Below are 10,791 nucleotides of genomic sequence, written 5' to 3'. Positions count from 1 at the left end.
GAATTTTATTTTAAAATTATATAAAATGGATACTTGATGATATAAATTCATCGAGAAGAATTGAAGCCCAGTAAGTTAGGGCACAATTCTCTCGAGAACTATTAAACACCAAGCTTTTTTAAGAATTATGATGCTTTAATAAAATTCAACTCTTACAAATGAAACATGATTGAATAACGATATATAAAAGATAAATAACAACTTAAACTTAAACTAGAAGCAATTAAACAAATAATAGGAAAATATAAACCTTGATCTTAATCATGTCATACAAACATCCATATTAATAATTTAGCAACCTATAAAACGAATAAAATAAAGAAGGTTTAAGGAATAAAACATTTTTAAAAAATTATGTAAAAGAGGTTAATCCAAAGTTAATGATGTAATCTATATACATATATACTAGAATAATTACATATAAATCATATATATTTTTAAAATAATATTGATAAAATTAAAACATATTGATAATAATTTAAACAAATAATGTATTATTTTTAAAAAATGTACTAATAATAAATTTGAAAATAATATCATACTAAATACCAAAATAATGTTAGAAAATGAATTAAAATTAAGAATTAATTTGTTTTAAAAAAACACTTTTTGAAGACAAAATTAAATATAATAAAACAATTTAGAAGGGTAATAACAACAATTATAATGAAAATATTAATAAATTTAAAATCGGGACTTAAAATGGAACCAAAAGGAAAAGACAAAATTAAATAAATATGGTAGATTCAAAATATTATTATATAATAAATTTAAAGTATAGGATATAAACTAAAACAATGATCTATTATATCTTAAGTTATAATAATTGTAGATTTAAAAACATCAAAATCAAATATTACAAATAATGTTAGATTTTATAATGTACGAAAATAGGATTAATTATAATTAAAAAAATGCTATTCATTTCTTTTTTTTTAAAAGGCTAAACTCATGTTAAATTAAAATTTATTTCAAAATTGGAGGACTGAATCGACAATTAAACCTAAAAGCTTAGAATAATCAAAGTCAAAAGCAGTAAACGATACCGTTTCAATCTGGATCTAAATGAAAACAGAACAAAATATGCAGTACGAATTACAAAAAATTAAAAGAAATCAAATCGCAATTCCATTAAACATAGATGGATCTATTGAACAAATAGACCAAATGATCCATAATGCACGGATCCTTCTCGGATCGGGTCACCGTTCGGATCTGGTCTCTAAAACGACGCTGTTTCAAAGTCATTGCATCGACTTTAAACGTCGACGTTTTAATTCCTTCGCTTAAAACTAAATAAACCCTAAAAACCTATCTTTACATTAAAACAAAAACCTAAACGGAAAAAAAAACTCAGCGCCGTTCTGGGTATTGAAGGTACTCGAGCAGTCATTGATCCCAGCCCCTGCTCCGATGACGCCGGAGAGAACCAGGATCGCGCTACCAGGTACGTTTCCCTCCCTTTCTTTTTCCTATTTCTTTTTTAAACAACGATTGATGAACGTACAAATTAAAAAAGTAAAGAAAAAAATCAAGTAACCAACAAGATAGAAAGGAATAAAAAAACCCAGAAAATCACCTTTCTCTGCTTTTTTGATTCTTTTGTATTCTCAATTTCTTTGTATATTGAATGCGTAAATCCCGTTACAGTATTCGAATGGCTTTCTTATAGCCCGATTTACAAAAAATAAAATGAAAAAATAATTAAAAATTCACCTCTATGCTGTTGTTTTTCTGTTTGCTGTTGTTTCCGTGCGTTTTTTTTGCAGGTATTCGGCCAGCCTGGAGGTATGGAGGTGGTCGTACAGAGCTGTGCGTGGCAGCGTGTGCGTGGAGAAGCCCAGCTTATGGTTGCGGCGCTAGAAGGAGGCTCATGTTGCTGCTAGGGTTTTCGGGGTTTGGGGAGAGTCTTGGGCTAAGTTGGGTTTTGGGCTAGGCTAGAGTTTGGGTTAAAGCTAATTTGGTTTAGGCTAATTGGGCCGTATTGATTTTGGGTTTAAAAAGCTGGACATTGGACCTTTATTTATTTTATCATTTTTTATTATCGGGCCGGGCAATATTGGGCCATTACGTTTGTAATATATTCATATACATATCTTAAATAAATTTTAAAAATATTGATAAATCTGAAAAGATATGTGTCAATTCCAGTAAAAAAAACAATCAAACAAAAAATCAAACGTCCACTAATACAGAGAAAAGAAATCTCAATTCTTAAAATTTCAATCCCTTTATATTTAAAGTTGAAGACAGTAGAAGAAAAATAGAAATAGGTATTAACAATGAAATTAGAGTTGAATAACGTTGTCGCTAGGCATAATTTATTGACAATTTTTATAAGACGTTACATGTATTTAATATGACATAAAAGAATTATGTACAATTTTGGTTGGGATTAAAAAATTAACATGTTTATCTCCCAAATCAACTATGTTGTATTATTGTCTTTAAAATAAAATTGTCTTAACATGTTTATTTCGAAGGGAGATGTTTAAATTTCGAATTAAACACAAAGGCACACTAAATAAATTCCAATCTAACTTTCATTCAGCTCAATTTATTATAAAAAAAAGTTAACTACGTAATTAAGTCAAATTCGAATCGACCCAAATTTATCTAAACTTGAAATGATTTGATCACAAAATAATTGGAACTTAAAATGATCAAAATCTAAAATGATTCTGATCAATAATGATTAGACATGAAAAACTTAGCCTCAAATTCGAATGATTTGAACCTAAAATAAGACAAATCTAAAACTGACCTAAACCATATTTGAAGTTTTCATCTATTTTAAAGAATTACACATATTAAACATATTTTAGATTGACCTAATGAAATGATGTTTATATAGATTTGGTTTACTATAAACTTGTAAGACTCAAAATAAGAGAATATATATGCGCACATGAGGCTTGAGCCTAACAGCTCAATTCCATTCAAATGTGAAATTTTTTTTTTCAATTTTTTCATTGTGCATGATACAAACGAAATCCTAAGAGATGGTAAATCCGCAAATATCCTAAAGAATAAAGATATTCACGCCTCAAGCAACAATTCTAACTTTCTAAACTTTTAATTTTTTAACAAACCTAAAATGATCTTAAAATTTTAAGACATAAATTGAGACCGTAAAATCTTGAAGGACAAAGTTTAAGTCACATTGTGAATAAATTATATGTAAGCCATACTTTAGATTTATTCTAATTATTTAGTTCGCTTCTACTACTGTACATAAACTTTGCCAACATGGAGGATTGTTCAAGTATTCTATTTGACATATTACTTTAATTAAGGGAATAAATCATCTCAAAATTTTACACGTGAATATTATCTATAATGTCAAACGTAAACTTTAATTTAATGTGCAGTATGACACACTTAAATTATGTTAATTTTGTGCAATTGTACATAATAAATTATGGTTTTGATTTAATTTAATTTGGGTTTGAAGATCGAGATTTTTGGGCTGAGTCATTATGGGTTTTGATTATTTCATATATTGTGACAACTCAATTGCTGTCTTTATGGCTAAGAACGGAAGAAGTGGAAGTCGAAGTAAACATATCGACTTTAAGTACCTAGGCATGAGGGAACATGTTAAAGAAAAGAAATTGGTCATTGAGCACATTAGCATTGAGCAGATGTTAGCTGATCCTTTGACTAAAGGCATGCCACCACCAAAAATTGAAGGATAATGTTGTCACTGTGGGACTTGTTCCCACCTTATAAAATTTTATCATAAGACCGATTATAAAAAAAAAACCTCTATTAGATAAACTCTAAGTCATTATAAATTTGTTAATTAAATAATAGGTAAAATTAATGTAAAATAAAAATAAAACAAAAATAAAAACGTTGATAATAAGTTAAAAATTAATTCAAATCATTATAAATTTTTTATTAAAAAATGAACTACAATTAAAATGGAAAAAATAAAAAACATATGGCGCTAATTTGGTTTGGGGGCATGCACGGGGCATTGTTTAAGGGCAGGGGATTTCTATTCACTACTCCAATGCCTATATAAACCTCAATACCATGCTTTGTTTTCCTCACTCACAACTATTCAGATAAAGAACTTCGTTTCATCTGCTTCATTTGTTTCGAAATCTTTGAACAAAAATGGCCTCTTTCAATTGCTTTGCTTTAGCATTCTTGATTGCTTTGTCATTTGCAGGCATTGATGTTGGGGTAGCAGCTCGTCACCTTCTGCAGCAGCCTCGAACGCAAAGTTTACCATCTTTCCCTAATCTCCCAACGCCATCCCGACCATCATTCTCATGGCCTGGGGCGCTTCCTCCACTTCCTACCACATTCCCAACAGGACTGCCCCTCTGCCAAGCATTCCCTCAGTCCCCACAATCCCAACTGCAATTCCCCCTATTCCTTTCTCTTTTCCGCCATTGCCATCTTTCCCTAATCTCCCAAACCCTGGGGCGCTTCCTCCACTTCCTACCACATTGCCAAGAGGACTGCCGCCTCTGCCAAGCATTCCCTCCATCCCAACTGCAGTTCCCTCTATTCCTTCCTTTTCTCCACCACCTTCTCGTTCTATTCCTTGAAATACCCCCTTTTCTTGTATGCTGCATACTGGATCTGGTTTAATAATGTTTTTAGTCATCTTTGTCTATTTATTATGAGTATTGAATTTGCCCACTTATATTTGTTTGTATAAATGGGAGTTCTCCAATTCCCATTATATTTGTTTGTGTATTTATATATTGATGTTCTGTCCATCAAGTCATTAATTACTGTTATACCATTGTGAACATGAGTTTGGCTAATTAAAAAAAGAATTAAATGATAAATGCAGTCAAGATAATGAGCAGCCCAAACTCAAATCAATCAAATCATTAATTCTCGATCTAATTGGTTCAACCACCGATAAAATTAATTTACTATTCAACAATATAAAATAATATTAACAACCTCAAACTCATCTATTTTTGAAGGCTTTGAATTTTAAAACCCTCTCCCCATCTTAGGTTTTTTACGAGAAAAAAAAACTTATTTTAGTAGAAAAAGTAATAAAAGAAATGGTGCTTATATTTTTATGTTGTGTTTTATTTCATTGAGTGCAGAGAAGAAGTGTGACAAAAGCTCAAGCGATTTGAAGTGAAATTTTCGTTTTTCCAGTTTAGAAAATATTAAAATACGGCTTAACCGGCTGATGATTTGTAGTTTAACTGCAGTTTGCTCTAGTCCTCGGGTTCATCGGTTCTTGGTCTGTTTAGTTTGGTTTCAATAACATTGCGAAACACCCAACACGCTTTTTCTACACTGGTTAAAATTTCGGTCCGTACCAATTGCACCAACTCATTCCGATCAATTCCTGTCACACTTGCCAGAACATAATGCACCGTCCTGTGCATGAATAATATTAAAAATATTAAACTTTTAATTATTTACTATTATGCTAAAAACTTAATTGAAACGTGACTAATTAAAATGTTACATCGGAATGTAAAGTTTTTTAAAAAATGGAATATACTTTCACATTCAAATATAATTAAGAAAAAACCGTTCACCTGATTATCAAAGAAAAAATATATTCGTTCACCTTTTAGCTTCTTTTATTAAGTAAATGAGCTAAATCCATAAAATTTCATATTAAATGATGGATTGTTATTAATAATTTTAGATTTATTTGAATGATAAATTTTTATTTGTTCAATTTATTAATGAATATTTTATATTTGAAATGTATTTAGTTTCATTTATCTTATATTTGTAATATATTTATATACATAACTTAAATAAATTTTAAAAATATTGATAAATCTGAAAAGATATGTGTCAATTCCAGTAAAAAAAAACAATCAAACAAAAAATCAGACGTCCACTAATACAGAGAAAAGAAATCTCAATTCTTAAAATTTCAATCCCTTTATATTTAAAGTTGAAGACAGTAGAAGAAAAATAGAAATAGGTATTAACAATGAAATTAGAGTTGAATAACGTTGTCGCTAGGCATAATTTATTGACAATTTTTATAAGACGTTACATGTATTTAATATGACATAAAAGAATTATGTACAATTTTGGTTGGGATTAAAAAATTAACATGTTTATCTCCCAAATCATCTATGTTGTATTATTGTCTTTAAAATAAAATTTTCTTAACATGTTTATTTCGAAGGGAGATGTTTAAATTTCGAATTAAACACAAAGGCACACTAAATAAATTCCAATCTAACTTTCATTCAGCTCAATTTATTATAAAAAAAGTTAACTACGTAATTAAGTCAAATTCGAATCGACCCAAATTTATCTAAACTTGAAATGATTTGATCACAAAATAATTGGAACTTAAAATGATCAAAATCTAAAATGATTCGGATCAATAATGATTAGACATGAAAAACTTAGCCTCAAATTCGAATGATTTGAACCTAAAATAAGACAAATCTAAAAATGACCTAAACCATATTTGAAGTTTTCATCTATTTTAAAGAATTACACATATTAAACATATTTTAGATTGACCTAATGAAATGATGTTTATATAGATTTGGTTTACTATAAACTTGTAAGACTCAAAATAAGAGAATATATATGCGCACATGAGGCTTGAGCCTAACAGCTCAATTCCATTCAAATGTGATTTTTTTTTTCAATTTTTTCATTGTGCATGATACAAACGAAATCCTGAGAGATGGTAAATCCGCAAATATCCTAAAGAATAAAGATATTCACGCCTCAAGCAACAATTCTAACTTTCTAAACTTTTAATTTTTTAACAAACCTAAAATGATATTAAAATTTTAAGACATAAATTGAGACCGTAAAATCTTGAAGGACAAAGTTTAAGTCACATTGTGAATAAATTATATGTAAGCCATACTTTAGATTTATTCTAATTATTTAGTTCGCTTCTACTACTGTACATAAACTTTGCCAACATGGAGGATTGTTCAAGTATTCTATTTGACATATTACTTTAACTAAGGGAATAGATCATCTCAAAATTTTACACGTGAATATGATCTATAATGTCAAACGTAAACTTTAATTTAATGTGCAGTATGACACACTTAAATTATGTTAATTTTGTGCAATTGTACATAATAAATTATGGTTTTGATTTAATTTAATTTGGGTTTGAAGCTCGAGATTTTTGGGCTGAGTCATTATGGGTTTTGATTATTTCATATATTGTGACAATTCAACTGCTGTCTTTATGGCTAAGAACGGAAGAAGTGGAAGTCGAAGTAAACATATCGACTTTAAGTACCTAGGCATGAGGGAACATGTTAAAGAAAAGAAATTGGTCATTGAGCACATTAGCATTGAGCAGATGTTAGCTGATCCTTTGACTAAAGGCATGCCACCACCAAAAATTGAAGGATAATGTTGTCACTGTGGGACTTGTTCCCACCTTATAAAATTTTATCATAAGACCGATTATAAAAAAAAAACCTCTATTAGATAAACTCTAAGTCATTATAAATTTGTTAATTAAATAATAGGTAAAATTAATGTAAAATAAAAATAAAACAAAAATAAAAACGTTGATAATAAGTTAAAAATTAATTCAAATCATTATAAATTTTTTATTTAAAAAATGAACTACAATTAAAATGGAAAAAATAAAAAACATGTGGCGCTAATTTGGTTTGGGGGCATGCAGGGGGCATTGTTTAAGGGCAGGGGATTTCTATTCACTACTCCAATGCCTATATAAACCTCAATACCATGCTTTGTTTTCCTCACTCACAACTATTCAGATAAAGAACTTCGCTTCATCTGCTTCATTTGTTTCGAAATCTTTGAACAAAAATGGCCTCTTTCAATTGCTTTGCTTTAGCATTCTTGATTGCTTTGTCATTTGCAGGCATTGATGTTGGGGTAGCAGCTCGTCACCTTCTGCAGCAGCCTCGAACGCAAAGTTTACCATCTTTCCCTAATCTCCCAACGCCATCCCGACCATCATTCTCATGGCCTGGGGCGCTTCCTCCACTTCCTACCACATTCCCAACAGGACTGCCCCCTCTGCCAAGCATTCCCTCAGTCCCCACAATCCCAACTGCAATTCCCCCTATTCCTTTCTCTTTTCCGCCATTGCCATCTTTCCCTAATCTCCCAAACCCTGGGGCGCTTCCTCCACTTCCTACCACATTGCCAAGAGGACTGCCGCCTCTGCCAAGCATTCCCTCCATCCCAACTGCAGTTCCCTCTATTCCTTCCTTTTCTCCACCACCTTCTCGTTCTATTCCTTGAAATACCCCCTTTTCTTGTATGCTGCATACTGGATCTGGTTTAATAATGTTTTTAGTCATCTTTGTCTATTTATTATGAGTATTGAATTTGCCCACTTATATTTGTTTGTATAAATGGGAGTTCTCCAATTCCCATTATATTTGTTTGTGTATTTATATATTGATGTTCGGTCCATGAAGTCATTAATTACTGTTATACCATTGTGAACATGAGTTTGGCTAATTAAAAAAAGAATTAAATGATAAATGCAGTCAAGATAATGAGCAGCCCAAACTCAAATCAATCAAATCATTAATTCTCGATCTAATTGGTTCAACCACCGATAAAATTAATTTACTATTCAACAATATAAAATAATATTAACAACCTCAAACTCATCTATTTTTGAAGGCTTTGAATTTTAAAACCCTCTCCCCATCTTAGGTTTTTTACGAGAAAAAAAAAACTTATTTTAGTAGAAAAAGTAATAAAAGAAATGGTGCTTATATTTTTATGTTGTGTTTTATTTCATTGAGTGCAGAAAGAAGTGTGACAAAAGCTCAAGCGATTTGAAGTGAAATTTTCGTTTTTCCAGTTTAGAAAATATTAAAATACGGCTTAACCGGCTGATGATTTGTAGTTTAACTGCAGTTTGCTCTAGTCCTCGGGTTCATCGGTTCTTGGTCTGTTTAGTTTGGTTTCAATAACATTGCGAACACCCAACACGCTTTTTCTACACTGGTTAAAATTTCGGTCCGTACCAATTGCACCAACTCATTCCGATCAATTCCTGTCACACTTGCCAGAATATAATGCACCGTCCTGTGCATGAATAATATTAAAAATATTAAACTTTTAATTATTTACTATTATGCTAAAAACTTAATTGAAACGTGACTAATTAAAAATGTTACATCGGAATGTAAAGTTTTTTAAAAAATGGAATATACTTTCACATTCAAAATATAATTAAGAAAAAACCGTTCACCTGATTATCAAAGAAAAAATATATTCGTTCACCTTTTAGCTTCTTTTATTAAGTAAATGAGCTAAATCCATAAAATTTCATATTAAATGATGGATTGTTATTAATAATTTTAGATTTATTTGAATGATAAATTTTTATTTGTTCAATTTATTAATGAATATTTTATATTTGAAATGTATTTAGTTTCATTTATCTTATATTTGTAATATATTTATATACATATCTTAAATAAATTTTAAAAATATTGATAAATCTGAAAAGATATGTGTCAATTCCAGTAAAAAAAAACAATCAAACAAAAAATCAGACGTCCACTAATACAGAGAAAAGAAATCTCAATTCTTAAAATTTCAATCCCTTTATATTTAAAGTTGAAGACAGTAGAAGAAAAATAGAAATAGGTATTAACAATGAAATTAGAGTTGAATAACGTTGTCGCTAGGCATAATTTATTGACAATTTTTATAAGACGTTACATGTATTTAATATGACATAAAAGAATTATGTACAATTTTGGTTGGGATTAAAAAATTAACATGTTTATCTCCCAAATCAACTATGTTGTATTATTGTCTTTAAAATAAAATTGTCTTAACATGTTTATTTCGAAGGGAGATGTTTAAATTTCGAATTAAACACAAAGGCACACTAAATAAATTCCAATCTAGCTTTCATTAGCTCAATTTATTATAAAAAAAAGTTAACTACGTAATTAAGTCAAATTCGAATCGACCCAAATTTATCTAAACTTGAAATGATTTGATCACAAAATAATTGGAACTTAAAATGATCAAAATCTAAAATGATTCGGATCAATAATGATTAGACATGAAAAACTTAGCCTCAAATTCGAATGATTTGAACCTAAAATAAGACAATCTAAAAATGACCTAAACCATATTTGAAGTTTTCATCTATTTTAAAGAATTACACATATTAAACATATTTTAGATTGACCTAATGAAATGATGTTTATATAGATTTGGTTTACTATAAACTTGTAAGACTCAAAATAAGAGAATATATATGCGCACATGAGGCTTGAGCCTAACAGCTCAATTCCATTCAAATGTGAAATTTTTTTTTCAATTTTTTCATTGTGCATGATACAAACGAAATCCTGAGAGATGGTAAATCCGCAAATATCCTAAAGAATAAAGATATTCACGCCTCAAGCAACAATTCTAACTTTCTAAACTTTTAATTTTTTAACAAACCTAAAATGATCTTAAAATTTTAAGACATAAATTGAGACCGTAAAATCTTGAAGGACAAAGTTTATGTCACATTGTGAATAAATTATATGTAAGCCATACTTTAGATTTATTCTAATTATTTAGTTCGCTTCTACTACTGTACATAAACTTTGCCACATGGAGGATTGTTCAAGTATTCTATTTGACATATTACTTTAATTAAGGGAATAATCATCTCAAAATTTTACACGTGAATATTATCTATAATGTCAAACGTAAACTTTAATTTAATGTGCAGTATGACACACTTAAATTATGTTAATTTTGTGCAATTGTACATAATAAATTATGGTTTTGATTTAATTTAATTTGGGTTTGAAGCTCGTGATTTTGGGCTGAGTCATT

The 10,791-nt window shown here is 29.5% G+C and overlaps 1 protein-coding gene across 1 annotated transcript; it reads right to left on the bottom strand.

Moving 5' to 3' along the window:
* Positions 1–4,309: 4,309 nt before the first annotated feature.
* On the bottom strand, positions 4,310–4,624 carry LOC121224931 (putative mediator of RNA polymerase II transcription subunit 17). Its single transcript, XM_041108578.1, has one exon. The coding sequence runs from the start codon at positions 4,622–4,624 to the stop codon at positions 4,310–4,312; it is 315 nt and encodes a 104-aa protein (XP_040964512.1).
* Positions 4,625–10,791: the final 6,167 nt, after the last annotated feature.

This window comes from Gossypium hirsutum, chromosome D13, assembly GCF_007990345.1.
Source record: "Gossypium hirsutum isolate 1008001.06 chromosome D13, Gossypium_hirsutum_v2.1, whole genome shotgun sequence".
Lineage (NCBI taxonomy): Eukaryota > Viridiplantae > Streptophyta > Magnoliopsida > Malvales > Malvaceae > Gossypium > Gossypium hirsutum.
This window is presented reverse-complemented; position numbering and strand designations above follow the sequence as displayed.

Coding starts and splice junctions, on each gene's coding strand:
- LOC121224931 (XM_041108578.1), bottom strand. CDS start 4,624: ATGACTAAAAACATTATTAAACCAGATCCAGTATGCAGCATACAAGAA.